The sequence below is a fragment of the Toxorhynchites rutilus genome, chromosome 2 (assembly GCF_029784135.1).
Source record: "Toxorhynchites rutilus septentrionalis strain SRP chromosome 2, ASM2978413v1, whole genome shotgun sequence".
NCBI classification, from domain to species: domain Eukaryota; kingdom Metazoa; phylum Arthropoda; class Insecta; order Diptera; family Culicidae; genus Toxorhynchites; species Toxorhynchites rutilus.
In genome coordinates this window covers 309,346,585-309,365,198 of record NC_073745.1, presented here as the reverse complement: position 1 = coordinate 309,365,198, position 18,614 = coordinate 309,346,585, and the positions used below count along the sequence as shown (strand labels likewise).

Here is an 18,614-nt window from a genome sequence, read left to right as displayed (position 1 = left end):
TAATTTTTTTTTGAAATTCATTTATTTTGGTCCAAGGAGATTTGTTCTAACTACTTTTTGATTATGATATCTCGTAAATGACCGCCTCTGGCCTTGACCGCAACATGTGCCCTTTTTTCGGCATTTTCCATCACTTTGCCCAATGTTTCGGCCGATATGGCAGCAATTTCTTGTCGGATATTGTCTTTCAGCGCAGCCAGAGTCCTTGGTTTACCAGTGTATACCTTTAAATATCCCCATGAAAAAAAGTCAGGAGGCGTCAAATCAGGTGATCTCGGTGGCCAGTCATAATCGCCGTTTTTCGATATTAATCTTCCGGGGAACATTTCGCGCAATAATTTGGTCGTGGCAGCGGCTGTATGGCATGTAGCGCCGTCCTGTTGGAACCAGTAATTGTCCAATTCATTTTCACGAACAAATGGCAATAAAAAATCGGTTATCATTTTTATTTTTCCACGCACGTTTAGTTAACACAATTGAGAAGTTATTTTGAATGTACAGCTGAACAATTTCAGCGCGTTGTTTACGTGTGTATTGATCCATGGTTAAAATTGTACTGAAATGACGCTTCCAACGCGGTATGACATTTGTTAATCTGACATCTCTGTCAAAAGTTATGGGGTTGCCAGATGCTTCCACTTTAAATGGCCCACCCTGTACTTGAACTGAGAGCGATCGATTCATTTCCATTTATTTTTGAGAATCATGAATGAAGATGAGAGTCAAAGACGCCATCAAAGTAAAAACTGCTTCCTTTTTTTTTTCAAACTCCCATGTTGTGAATGTAAAACACAAATAACAAATTCTTCCATGGGTGCACAGACCCTATCTCTAGAGAAGTATCCCTAGCAACGAAGACAATTTTCGTTGAAGTGTAATATTTTCTGGAATACACTTCTATCCGGGAAGTTTATGCCGCCACAGATGATAATAAAATCGAGACGCTGATTAAGAAATGGACCGTTTCTCCATCAGCGACTCACTTTATAAACTGAACGAAAATTTCAAGTTTTCAAGCAAATCGTGATGGGCGATGAAAAGTTTAATCGTTTACAACAATGTTGATCAAAAAAAAATCTTTGGGCAAGTAAAGCGAACCAACTTAAACTATCCCCAAAACCGAACTTCAGTTGGAGGAAATCGTTCTTTGTGTCTGGTGGGAATTCAGTATTATGAATTCAGAAAGAACCGAATGGGAACATGGCGGTCAAAGTTCACAACGGGGATGCGTTCGGGAGCCAAAATTTACAACGAACGCATCCCTCGCCGTAAAACGTAGAATGATAATCTTATTTAAAAATCATTGCCAAATCTCACCGGAGTAATATCCGAATGACCCGTTTACGGGTGGCCAAAGCTGGTCTCTAACTAACGTGCCTGGCCAGAGATAAACTCCTAAAAGCTCTATCTCCGATTTACAAAAATACGTTGCGGAGTATCTTTGGCCTGTTACCATCAACACCAGCAGTCTCGGTATGTGCTGAAGTAGGAGAACCTTCGTTTGACATCTTCGTGAATGAGGCGATAGTCTCCAGAACCGCGAGTTTCCTCGCCTGAACCAGCGGAGATGAGGAGACGCAACTGACTGTCTTGAAGAAAAAAAAATTACAACACGTGACACACTCCTACCTCCCACCGATAGATAAGCAACTTTGGATTGGAGGATGCAGAAGCAACTTCCGAGCTGGGGTGAACTCAGTGGACATACTTTTGTCGAATTTATCTCACGGAAATGGTGCGATGAAGGGAGGCTATTCCTCCGGAGAATCAATGGCTCCATAACAAGGTTTCAAGACGCAAAAAACGATGCGGGAGCAGTGAATCCTGTCCAGTCTAAGAACCCGCTACTGCAAAATATCACACAACTTCAGCAGAAGATTCTTTCTGTGCGAGGTCCGCAATTTGGTCAAACATATCGTTTGTGTTTGCCTGAAATACGAGAACCTCCGGAACTTCTACAAGATCAGCGGGAGAATTTATGTTCATCGTTGGCGATGACTCTTCATAAACTGCTACACTGCTTTGTGTTATCGTCGTTCAGAGCCTCTAACTCCACTTCCTCGTCATGCACGGTATTGTCTAAGTCCATCAATGTCCGCTGAATCGAAAGTATGCGTTCTTTTACAGCCGCCAACGGGATATCGACTTGACATTGAAACAGTCGGTACCTCGTCCTAAGCCTCGGCCACCCAAAACATGGCATCCTTAATTCGTAATTCGTTTAACCATGTCATCTAACTCTCCTTGGCGTCCTAAAAATTCACGCCTGAACTTTTGATTGTAGCTGGACTTGACCATTTGAACAATATTTTGATCCATGTGTTGTAACAAGGCGATGATTTTTTTATTTCGATTTTCAAAAAATAACTCCTTTCCAAGACGCGCCAGACAATTTATGGCTACGACACCATACAAATGAAACACAAATTTCTGCATTACTCGGAAACTAATCAAGCAAATAAAACCAAATTAGGCATATGGAGGTTTTAGGGTGCAATAAATGATTCTATGGTAATTAGATATTCCTCCCCCTCTTCTTAGGGGGGGCTGCCATACAAATGAAACACAAATTTCTGCATTACTCGAGAATTAATCAAGCATGTGAAACGAAATTTGGTATGTACATGTTTTAGGGTGCAATAAATGATTCGAATCCTGGTTAGATATTATCCTCCCTCCTCTTAAGGGGCTACCATACAAATGAAACACAAATTCCTGCATTACTCGGAAATTAATCAAGCAAATGAAACCAAATTAGGCATATGGAGGTTTTAGGGTGCAATAAGTGATTCTATGGTGGTTAGATATTCCCCTAAGATGTGTTATACTATACATGCTATACATTACAACTCCCTAATCCGTAAATGGTTAGAATTGACGAAAATTGGAGGCATTCCCATACCGTTGTTCTACGCAATTGTGTGCTTACCTACCCGTGCTGTGAATAAGGTTCTACTTGTGCATCTGTGAGTTACAATATTTATATCACCGCGAATCAAATGCAACGATCGCTCTATGGACAAAGTGATGAGAGGAAACATTGCAACTTAAGCTCCTTCAGTCGATAACTTATTTGATATAACGGATCGATTCGCGATTTCTAACACACAGTCTCGTTCCAACCAGCGCTCAACGGCTTTCATCAATGTATGCCAGCGCGAATCATGCGGATCTCAATCGCTCGCCCTCATCAACTGACTTGTTGAACTTTAGAGATTTTAATTTTTTCCAGTTCATACGTCTCTTGCCCCGAAAAGGGCCAATGTGAACAACTTCAATCCAATCTCCTTCTCCAACTGCCTTGACAAAGACACATTATTGTCGTTTGACGCTCCCCAGCAAACCTTGTCTGCTTTTGGCACCACCAAACGCGGATCTGTTGAACATCGTCGGAAAACATTTATTCTTGTAATAGTTGATATTTGAAAAAAGTTTTAGTGATTCAAGACCACTAAAAAGCAATAGAAATTTCTTGAAAAAAAATAAAAACTAGAAACATTGTTGGAATTGATTTGTTTTCCAAATATTTCCAAAAATCAGAGCACAACAAAACATTCGACCGCATTAACGTCTATTTTCTCAACAGGATCAATCAACCGCGAGATTATTACGCCGATATTCTTCCCAAGTTGAACGGTGTCCTCTTCCCAGGTGGCTCAACTTGGTTCAACCAGACCCAGGGGTACGCCGATGCTGGTTATCATATATATGAGGAGGCCATAAAAATCAACGAACAGGGCAGCTATTTCCCGCTGTGGGGAACTTGTTTGGGATTTGAGTTACTCACCTATTTGGCAGCTAATCGAAGCGAACATCGTGCTCACTGCAGTTCTAACAATCAGGGCTTGCATTTGGATTTCAAGGCAGACTTCAAGCAGAGTCGGATGTTCGGAGGAGCACCGGAGGATGTTTTGAGCATACTGGCGAATGAGCCAGTCACTTCCAATTTTCACCAGTACTGTGTGACAGAAGCAAACCTCACAGCATACGGATTGGATAATAATTGGCGAGTGATGTCCACCAATAAGGACTGGAATGGATTGGAATTTATCTCTTCGATCGAACATAAAACGTGAGTGGTTTAAATGTGTTGGAAAATATCGATTCAATAATGATAAATTGTCCTTTAGCTTACCTTTCTATGGGACCCAGTTTCACCCGGAGAAAAATCTGTACGAATGGGTACGCAACAAAAACATTTCCCATACACCAAACGCAATTCGTGCCGCGCAGTACTTTGCCGACTTTTTCGTAAACGAAGCTCGCCTGAGTGATCAAGAGTTCGCAAGTCAGGACGATATTGACAAACACGTCATCTACAATTTCCAAAGCACCTTTACTGGTTTGAAGAAATCTTCGTTCGAGCAGTGCTATTTGTTTGAAGGTAATACGAGTTATTTAGATAAAATTCCACCGATTTATCCGAACCATCCGGATGATGATGGGGGTGATCAGGATGCCCAGAAAGGCAACTCTGGGACGCTACCAGGTGTGTACTGTGCCAGCGATATGGCAATGAGTGCATGTTTGGTTGGAGTGGTTCTACTGCGAGATATTTTTAACTAGATGCTACCGATTTAATTTTGATGAAGAAACGCACGCATTTTTAACGAACAGAAGGAAGTAAAAATACTAATCATGCACGCTGGCTTTATGGTACGTAGGGCCTATCTCTATCGTAGATTAATTCAACGTATTTTGATTATACATTGATGGCGGAAAAATAGATACCATGCTAGTGTAAATCATTTTTCTCTATTGGATTCACTGTTAATACTTTTTTTGTGGTCTGCAGACGCGTGTAACCGAAATATAATTGGCGTTGAGCTTCGTTCTATGAGTTCGGGGAGCGTCGAAGATACAGGAAACCTGTTTTTGTGCGGTCCCTTTTTGGGTGATTTCTCGTTTGTGCGACTCTTTTCGTGCGATTTTATTATGGCATCGGGTCTTGAATCACACAAACTAATCGCACAAATAATAGAATCGCAACAGTCACACAAATGAAAAATCGTACAAAAAACAGGTTTTCCTGTAATTAATTTTTAGGTGGGGTGAACACACTTTTGAAATAAAAATTATGAATGAGAAAATAACTCCTCCGTAACAAATAAGTATGCTATCTAAATGAAAAACACTTTTTTTGGCAGACAGCGTAAAAATCTCATAGGAAAATTGTGTCTGAAGGCAATTTTATATTATAAAGAAGAGTTCCAGTAAAAATATCAGAAACGTGCAGACAAATGGTTGAATAAGAGTCAGGAGTACGTGTTTTGAGTAATTGAATAACATGACGTAAAAATTTTCATTCAAATTTTAACATTTCAAAACTGGCTTAGTGTCTTCTAATCTGATAGAGATTACGCATTAAAGTTTGGTTATGGCCCCGAACTTGAAAGTCCCCACCAGATGTTGACAATGTACAACTGTCATCGAGGATAGAAATTTATTTTATTTTCCTTTATGTAGTTAGGCTCAAGTGGATAAAAAGTCATCATCTAGCGGAACATTTTCAAACTTAAGTCCAAATTAGTTATAACTACATAACTTATCAACTTTGGTCATAACTACAGAACAATATTTCATAAAAAATATAATTTATTCCTACTTTGTCGCGGTGGTTATTATCCTTGTCTGGAACAGCGCTTGTGGTGGGTCGTAAGAACTACATCGCCAGATGATGAGTATCTATTATTTTCGCCATCAATGTATATCTTTTAGTAGTTTTTCATAATTCTTACATGTCTAACATCTGTCGGTTCGTTTAATTCTGCTCGAGTATCAGAGTAGTTTATCTGTCCATTAAGCTTAATTTAAGATATTGCAAAATTGGCAAATAATTCAATAATAGTATAACTAACATATGCGTTAGCAGCTGTTCTTCGTAGAGTGTAGCCTTTGACTCAACTCGAATCGGCGCGTAACTTATGTGTAAGGTCAATATACCAATAATGAGAAATGATCTTCTAATCCCCTAAAATGGCAGGATTCCAATGGAAACGATTTAAATATTTTTAAACATTATGTACTATAACATAACATGTATTGATGTAGCTTCTATTAGATTAGGGGTTAAGACCACAGGGTTTCGCGTATCGATAGGGAATTCTTTTGTTGATATCATGGTCTGTTTCATTCCAACACTCCACAGTAATTCCCCGAGAATCAACCATCCTGCTTTTATCCTCCAATTTTGTTTGATCTACTATTTGTTTTCCGTCAGGCCGTCTGTGCCAAAGAAACACCAAAGAGAAACACCAGGTGTGAGAAGAGTAAATCTTCACACACATCTCGCATTTCTGTGAAAATGTCACGTTAACACTGGAAGGGTGTTTATTTATTTATTTACAACGTCTTCGACTAGTCGTACAGACTGTAATTTACTTATACCTATGATAGACATTTTATTCTATTTCTAAAAGCGTTCTTAGTCAAGTTTAAATCATACACATCACAAATAAGATTGAATTGGCGAAGGCATGAATCGAACGGATTGTTGTAGCCGTAGTTTGTTCTGTGGTATGGTACTGCAAAGAAAGGCGAGTTCCGGAAACGTCTGGGAGGTATGTTGAGCGGGATCTGTGCAAGCAATTCAGGGCAGTCAAAAGAACCTCCAAGAATATCGAAAATAAGTAACTGCTGCATCGTAACTCGTCTGGCTGATAATGCCTCCAATCCTATGAGCTTGCATCTGTCAGGATATGGCGGTAGGTTGATCGCATCATTCCATGGAAGTAGTCTAAGAGCGAAGCGCAAAAACATTCTTTGCACCCGCTCGATCGACAAGATGTGGACAGCGTGGTAAGGGGACCAGACTGGCGCAGCGTATTCCAGCGTACTGCGAACTAGTGAACAGTATAGTACTTTCAGTGCATGGATATCTGTGAATTCAGCTTCGTGACGTCGAAAAAAGCCCATAACGGAAAATGCTTTCGCGGTCGTAACCGCGGATGTGCGCATGTGCTCACCGAATCTAAGCTTGGAATCAATAGTAACTCCAAGGTCGTTGATGCACGATACACGTTCCAACTCTGTCGATTCCATCCAGTAATGATGCATAACAAGACTATTGCAACGGCCGGTAGAAATAATTTTGCACTTATTGCCGTTGACACGCATTCCGTTGTCTCTACACCACACCAACGTAGTGATAATATCTGCCTGGAGTGCATCACAATCTGAGGAAGTCTCGATAGTACGGTAGAATTTTAGGTCGTCAGCGAAAGAGAGTTTAGACGGGGAAAGTAACATGTACAAGTCATTGATAAATATGAGGAATAGCATCGGTCCTAGTACGCTGCGGTACTCCGGATGTAATATTAAGGACTCGGGATCGAGTTGAGTTGAGCGCCACATATGCGGTTCTGTAACGCAAGTACGAGGAAATCCAATTTGTGATTGAATCTGGAAATCCCATGTGCTTCATTTTCTCGATGAGCGGAGTATGCGGAACCGTATCGAACGCTTTCGCGAAGTCAACGAAGACAAAATACATTACTAATACAACACAGTATAGTAACGCCACGATAATTCTCCACTTTTGACGTAGAACTACGTCTTTCATTAAGGGTGCCAAATCAGAAAACAGGTCACGTTTTTATGAAATAAAGTTAACGTTAATAACTATTTTTGCCGCGAACGGATTTTGGCGATTTACATACTAAAGGAATCAGTAATTCCGTAAGATTTGTTTAATATGCTAAACATTAGAATCCCTTGGTTTGTAAATGGTTAAAATTAAGAAAACTTTAAGCGTTTCTATTTTCCCATACATTTGTTCTATCCATTTGTGTGCTTTCCCGAACAGACCTGTCAATAAAGAGCAACTTATCGACGACCAACGGAGGGGAAATCGTAGGTTTCAAAGTCCCCATGAACAAAGGAAAAGTAGAAGAATGAAGGGGAATACTTGCCTAGAGTATAAACAGTGGATCTCGCTGAGGCAAACTTTCATTCGGCATCGGACTGTTGAGCAATCCAGTTCACTTTGCTTTCGCTGCGCTTCGATCTAAGATTGGACCCCACCAGTGGTAATCCAACTTGGATATCGTCGTTTGGTTTTTCTGTTCGTTTTTCGCGTTATTCGTATCGTGTGTTCTTCTCTCCGCGTCATACTGAACTCGCACTGAACCGAGCCTTCGCGAGTGTGACACCGCCTCGCACAACAGCGAAGTAGGCGATTTCGGCGCGTCGGTCGAAAATGTAAACGCCGTTACCCAGGCAGCAACCAAAATTAAGCTCCCCCCGCTGGTGGTGAAGGCGGTCGCTCTTGACAAACTCATCAGCGAATTCGCATTGATGGGTGTTACAGCAGAATACAAGCTGTGTGGCATAATTCAGTCTTTTTTCCAAGCAGTTAACATAGTTTGTTTTCCGTCATCATAAGGGCTTCGTTGGTGCCTTTGAGAATGCATCAATGCATTAAACTGACGTTATGGCGAAGCAAGCGTTATGGTTGTGCGCCGAAAAATTATTTGGGGAATACCAAGCATCTTGAATGTCTTACTGGAATATTATAAGTTATTTGGGTTCGCGTGCCAGTCGCAAAAAAGCCTTCAACTTGGATTGCATTTGCGCTAATATTGACCATAATGAAGCATTGCTACTGCTACTACTCGAAAAGGTTGTTATTAACAAACAGAGTTTATTTCACTTGTTTAGTCATCAAGAAAGTGAATGATGTCTGGAATTTTGTATGTGATAACTTGTATATGCCAGACTTGTGAATGGGAACAACGTAGGCAGCTTTCCAGGCTTCCGGAAAGGTCATTTCACGAAGTGACTGGTTAAACAAGAGGGTAATCGGTGCCGCTAATTCCCTCGAGCAGTTCTTCAGCAGTAGGGGAGGTATGCCATCCGTCCCGCATCCCTTTCTGATGTCCAGGGTATCGATAGTTTTCCTTGTCTATGAACCGAAATCACGCTTCACTGCGGAAGGCCAAGGTCGTGAAAATTAATTATGTTTTTTCCCATTCGCCTCAATTCATTCATCTCATTCTAACGAGAAGGGACTAGCGTCTCGTTTGAGAATGAACCCCCAGATCTCGATTGAAGGTATTGACCAATTTCAAACAATCGAGCAATTCGATCCACGCTTCTATGAAACAAACAAGGAAAAAGTAATGCTTTTGTGGTAGAACTACGTCTTTCATTAAGGGTGCCAATTCAGAAAACAGATGACGTTTTTATGTAATAAAGTTAATATTATTAACTATTGTTGCCGTGACGATTTACATACCAAACGAATCGAAAATTCTCTAAGCTTTGTTTGATATGTTATACATTACAATCTTATAGTCTGTATATGGTTTAAATCAGAGATCGAAATTCTCGCTCGGCTGCGTGATAAATATTCAGTCAATCAATCTAGTTTTCGATGAAGCGTGTATTGTTGATATTTTCCTTTTCACCGAAAATTTTTTTTCAGAGAGAAAGAGATGTGGAAGATTTCTTTCTCGAAAGTTCAACGAGAATGATTTTTCGTCTCTCATTTGGTACTGAAAATATGGAGCGAAAAATCAAAGCTAACTTCACCAATGTTAGTCTGTTAGGACAGCGTCCAAACGATCTGCATTCGGACAGCGTCTGAATTGTACAAATATTAATCCATCTCATGTTCACTTCGCGATGAAACCCAATATAGCCGCATTTTTTCATGCAATGTTTTCAGCTGTACTGAAGAAGTGAAAACCATTATCGGCATCAAGGAGTCACTGAAAACGAAAACATTTTTCGGCAATCATAACTCGACGAAAAATAAAAATCGGCTTTGAATTTCTCGCGAGAATCGAAGTGAGCGTATAACATTCTCTCGCCTCCTATATTCTCAGCTATTTTTCCCCGTGGGTGAAAATGGATGTTTTTCGTCTCAAATCGGCGAGCATTTCGATCTCTGGTTTAAATTGATGAAAATTGGAAGCATTTCCATTTCCTCATACATTTGTTCTGTCCATTTGTGGCTTTCCCGAACAGAGCTATCAATAACGAACAACGAAGGGTAAATCGTAAGATGTAAAGTCTTCGTGAACAAAGGAAAAGAAGAAGAACGAAGGGGAATATTTGCCTAGAGTATAAACTGTGGATCTTGCTGAGGCAAACTTCATTCTTCTTGAGGACACCGACTGGACAACACCGTTGCTGGGCGAGCTGGACGGCGAGGGATCGAATGGTTTTCTCAAGGCAAGGGGGGTGGAGGAGTAATATGAGGAAAGAGTAGAGTTTTCCAAGGGCCTTTTTGAAGGCTGGATACAAACGAACTGAAGAAGTTTAAAGTCTCTTTAATCCAACAAGGAAAGGAAGGAAAGGCAAACTTTCAGTATCGTTCTAGATGCGCCATCACATGTCTTCGTTACGGACTGAGCTGTGGACGCGAACAAATTACTCACTCGCTGAAGTCTCTGGCATTGCAATCATTACATCAAACTGACGCCATTGCATTAATGTTTTGAGCTACACAATTGTGTGGGGGAATCATCAAGCTAGGCTTGCGTTAGCTCACTAAGAAAATAAATGTTCTGGAATTTTGTTAGCGATTTGGTTTCGCATGACGGTAGGAAAACTCTCTCCAAAAAGTGTGACAGCTAAGCTAATCTAGACTGGCAATTATAACAGAAAAGGATTTTGTTGAGAAGAGCGCAAAACAGAGATAAGTGTGTGTATATTTAGTTGTTTCAAGCCATCGATATATGGAGATTTGTGTGCGTACGTTCTGGAACCTTGTATGTGATTTGGTTTCGCTTGCCAGTAGCAAAACTCTCTCCACTAAGGATGACAGCTAAGCTTATCTCGAGCATGTAATATTCTGTGAGCACAAGAATGAATCATCAAACAATTATCGTCAAATGATTCTACAATAAAAAAAATCGAGGCACGACCGCTTAGGACGTAGGACTACGCAATCTTTTCTTTTTTAATTTGTTGATGTATCATTTCGTTTATCATTTGTTGCGAAAACGTCGAAATTTCATAAATAACTCTTTAGTGAAAAGGGGACCTTGAAAAGGTTTAATGACTTGCGTAGTTTTGTAGAATCATTTCAAGAAGCAACGATTCTTTCTTGCCTTTGTGAGAACAATACACTAATTGGTCATATGTCGCAATTTGTTTCTTTAAAGCAATGCACGCATTGCACTGAGTATTTAACGATTACAACGATTACATTAAACAAGGATTATAAACTCGTCTAACAGATGCACACAGTTGCAGCGATAAAAATGAAACATCGCGAGTATGACCGTTTATGAAAAATCGTTTCTCGACTCTCGGTCAAAACCGTCAACAAAGCTAGTAGCTTTTTGCATCAGAACAGAGCCGATGCGCACGGTAGCAAATACGAATGGCAACTAAAAGTATCGAAGGTGTGCTATTTACATGTACAGGAAATGAACAAGTTCTAAGTTTCGCGCAACGAAAACAAGCAACACACACAAAGCCATGGCAAGCTCGGATGGTTGTGTTAATTACAATGCCAGATGCACTTCAAGTGAAATATTCGCTAGCGTTCACAGCTCGAGGGGAAACATAAAACACAAAGCGAGCAGGATGAACGACCTTTGTTTTTTCGAGCAAAGAAAGATTCTGAGAATTATCCTCAGATGAGATGCAATACTTATACGCTTTCGTATTTTGTTTCGTATGTATAGCATATCAAACCAATCTTAGAAAAATTCTGATTCGATTGGTTACAAATCGTTAAAATCCCTTCGCAGCAAAAATAGTTATTAACGTTAACTTTATTTCATAAAAACGTGACCTGTTTTCTGATTTGGCACTCTTAATGTAAGACATCGTCCTACGTCAAAAACATTTCAGGGCGACCAAACTGGTAGAATGGTTATTTCAAAATCTCCGTAGCATTATAAAATAATATCCGCAGTTATAAACAAACCACTTGTATTAAACTACAGCGTAGTTCAACGTCAACAATGCGGTCGTGTCTTGAACACAACCTCCTATAATTTTTTTTTATTCATATTGTTTATTTTTACAGGCTCAGTTACATAAGTTTAAAGGAGCCGAAATCTTAATTATATTTTTATAACCATACATAAACATTTTATTAAATCTAAGGTTAGTAAGGTAGAAAACCTTGTGCTCCCTTGGCCGAGTGGTTAGCGTCATAACTAACATGCCGGGTGTTCGGGTTCGATTCCCGTTCTGGTCGGGGGAATTTTTCGTCAAAGAAATTTCCTCCGACTTGCACTGTGATCACGCGTATTCTAGAGCTTGCCACTCAGAATGCATTCAAGGCGTGTTATTTGGCATAGAAATCTCAACTAAGTACTAATAAAAATGACGCAAGTAATACTACGTTGAGACGGCGAAGTTCCTCTAGGAACGTTAGTGCCATTGAAGAAGAAGAAGAAGGTAGAAAACCGATTACGATATATTTTTTTCAGGAAAAGGATGGTATATGAGGAAATAGTTACAATGATGATAATCACACACACTCAATTCCAAAATCTTTTCGTAAATCTATTGTGTATTTACATTTCAACTTATTTTACTGTTTATAGCAAGGAACCCATTGCTCGCAAAAAGCGTGAACCATATGTTGTGTAAGGAATTAGAACATATGGTTCAGACTAACACGCATTGATGTGTAAGATATAGGATATGTTCTTCCCTTCCCACGTAAAATAACTTACTGCAATTACTCGGCTTCTATTGCACAAATTCATGGCGGGCGTTTCTGACGGATTCCTGTGGCTTCCAGATGCTATTTTTGCTCGAACTGGGAAAAATAACGGAAGATGTGAAATTTCAGTTATCTGGTGACTAGATTAGAGTATAGCGGACAGGATGACAGGCAAAGCATTTTCCCATATTGTCTAGTGGTTAGGACATTCGGCTCTCACCCGGAAGGCCTAGTTTCGATTCCCGGTATGGGAAGCTTGAAGTTGTCTTACTAAGTCATGTAACAAACCGCAGGCATAAAATCGAAAGCAAAACATATATTTATTTACGCGATGACGTCGAACTTAACAACGCTCTTTGAGCTATTTGTAGAGGTTACTGATAATAATTTACTACTGTGCATCCTGTAAATCCAATTCATACACTTGAATACAGTCATTGACGCCACACTTGTCGATAAAAAATGGTCATAACACGGGAGAATCGCTGCAATCAATCACTAACCCAAACCCATTCTCCGAAGCGCGATCGAAAAATAATAATATTAATTTAATTTAAATATTGCAGTCCAACGGTACGTCGAAGGCAAGAGAAAAAAATGCAACAAACCGAAAAGCCCCGGCCTTTGTCAAAAATGACCAGCATTGTGTGTGATGTTATCAGAGAATATTTGAAAAATCATCAAGATGTGACGGAACAATAAAAACCCGTGAGATTGAAAAACTTTTTGCGTTGTTTTTGATTATTTTGATACGAAATGTCCATGATTAGAAAGAAAACAAAATTAAACGTTGTGTCCCAACCTAATCGGCGACAATGTGTATTGTTGTCTGGGAGCACGAAAAAAAACAACAATAAATAATTTGAGCTTACTAACCTTTTCCATGCAACACTCTTATGCATCAGCAACTCTGGTTGATCTGGATGGTCGACTGAGAGAGAGATCCGGATGAGTCATCGCGAACAACACACACACACATAGTGAATTAGCTTCTTCAAAACATATGGCCGTGACATAACACACAAATCTACACTTCGTTTCAATTACTTTGTTTACTCGTATAATTATCACTATTTTTTTTATACTCATTCCAATTGTGTGTTGCTGTTGTTTCTTTTCCATTATAATATTTTTTTTATCAATATAATTGCTAATACATAGTTAAATATGTGTTTGCTTCAATATAAGACCAGTGATTCTTTTCTTTTTACTGCCATTTATTCACTATATAATTGTTTTTATCAGATTACTCTTATTGATCGATATTATTTTTTATACCTTTCATTTTTCTTTATCTCAAACACTTGTTCATCAATTTGTTTATCAAACAATATATACTTAATAGTCGGTCTCGCTACTAGAGTTGTACACTTTTGTTTTCTCTTGTTCTTACCGCGCTTGTTTTGTGTTTAGATTTGCTGTTTTATTTTCATTTCACTTTTCTAGAAAGCATTTCCACACACACACACACGCACACCTTCCGTCTTGTTCCGCATCTGTGTGTAAATAGTCGTTAGTAAATGTCAATAACATGAACTCAAAACAACAGAGTTCAGGCAACTTTTCAATGCTAATATTTGTTTACGGTACACTACGTTAGTTGTTACGCTATTCTAAAAACAATCGAAGTGTGGGAAGAAGGGGGCGTGTATGTATTCAGCTAATCGATTTATATACTGGAGGAAAATGAGTAAGCGCTATGGCTGCTACTGCTGCGACCACCGGAATCCATCGATTCCGGGTAAAATGAGAAATGCAACAGATTAGTGGTGGTTTCAGGCGCATACACAAATGTAAGTACTGAGGTTTAGAGGAAGTGTGGAAGTCTTATATCCCATCAGTACATCATCATACGGAATAGCAGTCCTTGTTCATTTCAATACTTTGATTCAAGTTGTTTTTAGTTTGTTTGTTTGTTTGTTTCTTAGCTAATCACGCGCACAAGCACAAACGAAACAAAACTCCTATATATATATATATATATTATAATACACATTTGATCCTTCGATAATATCGATGATATAGACACTCAGAAGATTTCGAAAATTTACTTTTTCTTAAATTTAGAAGCGAAATGTAAGATTTGATTAGGTTTTAAATTATACGCCGTAAGATGTGCCCCCCTTGGGGGTATGGGGACTCGATTTTAATCTGTCTGTCTGTCTGTATTTATATATATATCAGGTTCGACAGTTGGAATCGATTCTCCGAGAAAGACTTGCTAGCGTAGTCATAAATATAAAATATATGCGTGTCTACTTACTAACTACCATTTTGTTTTCATACAGTCATACAAATGGTTTGCAATTGTTTTACCTCTTCTTGTTTTTTCTTTGTTTTGTTTTAAATATTTCTGTTGACTTTCTCGCGTTCGAATTATTATCGATAGTGTTCCTCTCTACAACACATGGTTGGTTGTCATTAGTTATCATCTTTGATTTAGATTCCCTATTGTTTGTTGCGTTGCGACGGAACTCAACTTGGAAACGCTGGTCTTGGTCTGAAAACAGGATACAGGCGAACTCAAACATCGTGAATTCGATTTTTTAAAAAGATTCTTCGCTTTGCCAACGAGAATAAATTTGTGCTTAGAGTTTGGTTCTAAATACGCTCGACAAAAAATGAGAGGAACAGACTGCAAAGTTGAATTTTTTAGGTGGTTTTTTAAATGCTGTAACTTCGTGAAAAATCAATGCATGGAGATGGCATGTATATCTTTTTAGAGCATAATCAAGTTTTGGAATATTTTACGAAAAAAAAAAATATCTTGTTGTCTGTAGATGAAGAGGACAAAAATATCGGGTAGAAATAACAAATCGATTTCTTTATGTTTTTTCGAAGATTTGGTGGAATAACATATTTTTCGCCAATTAACTCAACAAATTCAATTAACTTTATCAACCAACTTCCAGCTGATTCCTATAACGTACGCATAGCATTTTGAACTTCTAGTACAATTTGCGATGAAGTTTTCCTCTTATTAACTCCAAATGTTGATCGATCGGCTAGAAAAAACGGCAAAACGTATCAATATATTGGGGTTTAGAGGATATACTCGGCTTAAAATTAACCTGCAAACATTATAACTTACTGCAATATTCGCAGAATTACAGTAAATTCAATAAAACACTATAAAAATCCTGTTTTTGGCACTTTTTTGAAATCGATGCCAAAAATTTCAATATTTTTTGTTTGTCAAGTTATCCTTGTACAGAATATATTGGAGTTTTCGAAACTGTCTTACGATTTGCGGTACTATCATTATTTACTGAACAATTCATCATCAAAGATGACGAAATTTTCATTCAAATTTTAAAATCGCCATAAAATATCGGTTTCACAATAGCTATACTCAACCTGCGGCAACCAGACTTTATTTTAAACTTTTTTGTATGTACCATAACGAAAACCTGAGAAACGTTACCTTATTCTTTTGCCGTAAGTCTATGTCTTTCAGTAATGGCACCAAATCATGAAACAGGGCACGTTTTCATGAAATCGAAATAGCAAATGTAACATTCGTTCTACGGACAGTGTAAATAGAGAAAATATTGCAATTCAAGCTCCGCCCGTTTTCAATTTCTTGCGCGCAGAGATCGAAATGCTCGTCTACTTGAGAAAAAAAAATCGTTTTCACCCGCAATAAAAAAATCGTTGAAAATATGAAAAATAGGAAATCGCTCACATCGATTTTCGCGAGAACGCAATGCCGTTTTTTCTTTTTCGGAGAGTTATAATTAGCCGAAAAATGGTTCCGTTTTCAGAATCTTGTATCTTGCGCGAATCTTACACGCCAACAACGGGTCTGACGTTGGTCAAGTTAGCTTTGGATTTTTTCTCCTTGTTTCATTTTCCATATTTTCAGCACTAAAAGAGAAACAAAAAAGCATTCTTGTTGGATTTTAGAGAGAGAGAGAGAGATTTCGCCACATCCCTCTCTCTGGAAAAGAATTTTCGGTGAAAAGGAAGAGACGAGAATTTCAGCATTGCACAACTCTGTGGGAGATGCGATAAGAATAACAAATACTAGTTAAGTTTATCGGTTCAGAAGTTTCTAGGAATATAAATAATTAGTGATTCATCTGTTCTGCAGCTTTGATACGATACTTGACGAACCTGAATTTAAGGAATCATGGATCTAGATCTAGGATCTCTCTATGAATAGCAATGAGTGAAAGGAAAATGTGCGTACTTCGATGGAAAACTGAAGGAAAAAATTACTGTCGTTGCCGCCATCCCAGTGAAGTTCTGAGTGTTTTTGGGACGTTATATTTGGGGAAGTGTAATTTTACTAAGATATACTAGAAAACTACTGTGATATTCAGTAAGTTCAGTGTTTCAGTGTCAGTGACAGCGACAATCAACAGTACATGTTAATTCTGAGAGTTTATTTGGAAATCTTCTCAAATTGGTGTCTTATTGCCTCGCAAACGTTCACGCCCCCACTCAATGAAAGCATTTGTTCATTGACCCTACCAAATGTTTGCACTGAAATTTTAATGCTTGAATCTATAATTTCGTAGTCCTGCGTTAACAATGCGGTCGTGTCTTGAACACCACCCATCTTTATTTTTTTTAAATATTCCCATTGAATATTTAAATGTAAATGCGTTGATTTCTCACAAACTTACAGTATTTTAAAAATCACCTAAAAAATTCGACTTCGCACTCTGTTCCTCCACTTATTTTGTCGAGTGTTTTTCCTAGGGTTGGGTTGCCATCTGCAGGCAGTCCGGCAAAATGCTTGTTTGTCATCTAGCGCACGTTCACATATACACATATGTACACAACCTCCGCGCAAACGCACACACACTTACATAACTTAGTTTCTTGTTGTTGCATACATTCTCTCTCTCTTTCTTTCTCTCATTGTTTTTTCTTTACTTCTACATTTATTATCACTATTTTGCTTTCTCAATGTTTACCGCCACGAGCCGCCTCTTCCAGTGCTCTTACTTTCATTTCTCTCTCGTGTTGTCTAAAAATTGTATTTCAAGGGAACATTAGCGAAATGGGTTTCAGTTGTTTGTTTACAGATCATAACTAGAAAAAAAAAACTGCTAGAAAAGGGCGCTTTTCTGCGAGAAATATATGTGTATTCAATTGAGGTTGAAAAAAATAAATCAAAAAAGGAGGTTTATCAAAAACACTACTACTCGAAATGCGCTTGAAAAGCAGCTCAACAATACATGGATTAACGGATATAAAATTTCAATACCTAAGATACTGCTCGTGCAGCGAGTGGGCGCGGTCTAATGCACTTTGACGTTGGAACTCAGCGGCCTGGTGGTTGTTGTTGAGAAAGAGATGGATAGATGGATAGATAGATAGAGAAGGGGATTTTGCTCAATTATCATAATATATCATCGGCTAGTTGGGGTTTATTTTATTGATGAGGAAGGGCTTTGCTGAATAGTTTTTGTGTGTGTTTCGGTGCGGCTTCACTACTGCGGCCATCCCGGGAACCTTACCTGTAGCGGATCATAGGACATACGCAGGAGCACTTCCGAATGAGGGTCCCTCGGCATCAACACGTTCGGCCTCGGATATTGCTGAACGTTGGCTGGAAGAGGAGAAATACGCGTTTGGTATTCGCATTTGCGATGAAGCGAAAAGAAGAAGAAAGTAGAATTATTAAACGTATTTAGCTGCAAACTACAATTTATTGAATAATTTATCTATTTGAACAACAACAAATGATGATTCTGGAATGGCAATTCGAAAAACAAAACACCTTATCAATAGAGGTACATTTCTTTTAAGCTGGATATTTGCTTTCAAAAATACACGCTTGAATCAAACGATATCGTTCTTCTAGGCGTCCTGGTGGTAAGAGAAAATTAAGCTTTAATGGAATCTTTGCATGGTATGAAGCTGATCAAGTCTTGGAAAATGATAGATGAGAATGAAGACAACGTGTTAGCGAAATGTAGATATGCGGAAATGGGATTAGCCAGAACTGCATTCAAATGAAACATGT

The 18,614-nt window shown here is 38.7% G+C and overlaps 2 protein-coding genes across 15 annotated transcripts in view; one reads left to right on the top strand and one right to left on the bottom strand.

The window, feature by feature from the left end:
- LOC129771268 (gamma-glutamyl hydrolase-like) overlaps positions 1–13,359 on the top strand; it is a 31,318-nt gene extending 17,959 nt beyond the window's left edge. Inside the window, exons 2-4 of one of the 3 annotated variants that reach the window (XR_008742323.1) lie at positions 3,587–4,072; positions 4,131–4,656; positions 13,201–13,359. Coding sequence is in view for 2 of the 3 variants with exons in the window: in XM_055774754.1 (XP_055630729.1) it covers positions 3,587–4,072; positions 4,131–4,489; positions 13,201–13,271 (916 nt within the window). In the remaining variant the exon portion in view is untranslated. The remainder of the gene's footprint in view (positions 1–3,586; positions 4,073–4,130; positions 4,657–13,200) is intronic. The other 2 variants (XM_055774755.1, XM_055774754.1) reach the window with 2 other exon arrangements.
- A 1,179-nt stretch (positions 13,360–14,538) lies between these two features.
- The window catches only part of LOC129771262 (arginine-glutamic acid dipeptide repeats protein), a 131,135-nt gene continuing 127,059 nt past the window's right edge, over positions 14,539–18,614 (bottom strand). For 8 of the 12 annotated variants that reach the window (XM_055774724.1, XM_055774730.1, XM_055774727.1 and 5 more), the window contains 3 exons: positions 18,106–18,197; positions 17,853–17,917; positions 14,539–17,612 (listed from right to left, as the gene is read on the bottom strand). In XM_055774724.1, coding sequence (XP_055630699.1) covers positions 17,549–17,612; positions 17,853–17,917; positions 18,106–18,197 — 221 coding nt within the window. In that variant the 3' untranslated portion in view covers positions 14,539–17,548. Of the gene's footprint in view, positions 18,458–18,614 lie in introns of all 12 variants that reach the window. The other 4 variants (XM_055774732.1, XM_055774734.1, XR_008742322.1 and 1 more) reach the window with 3 other exon arrangements.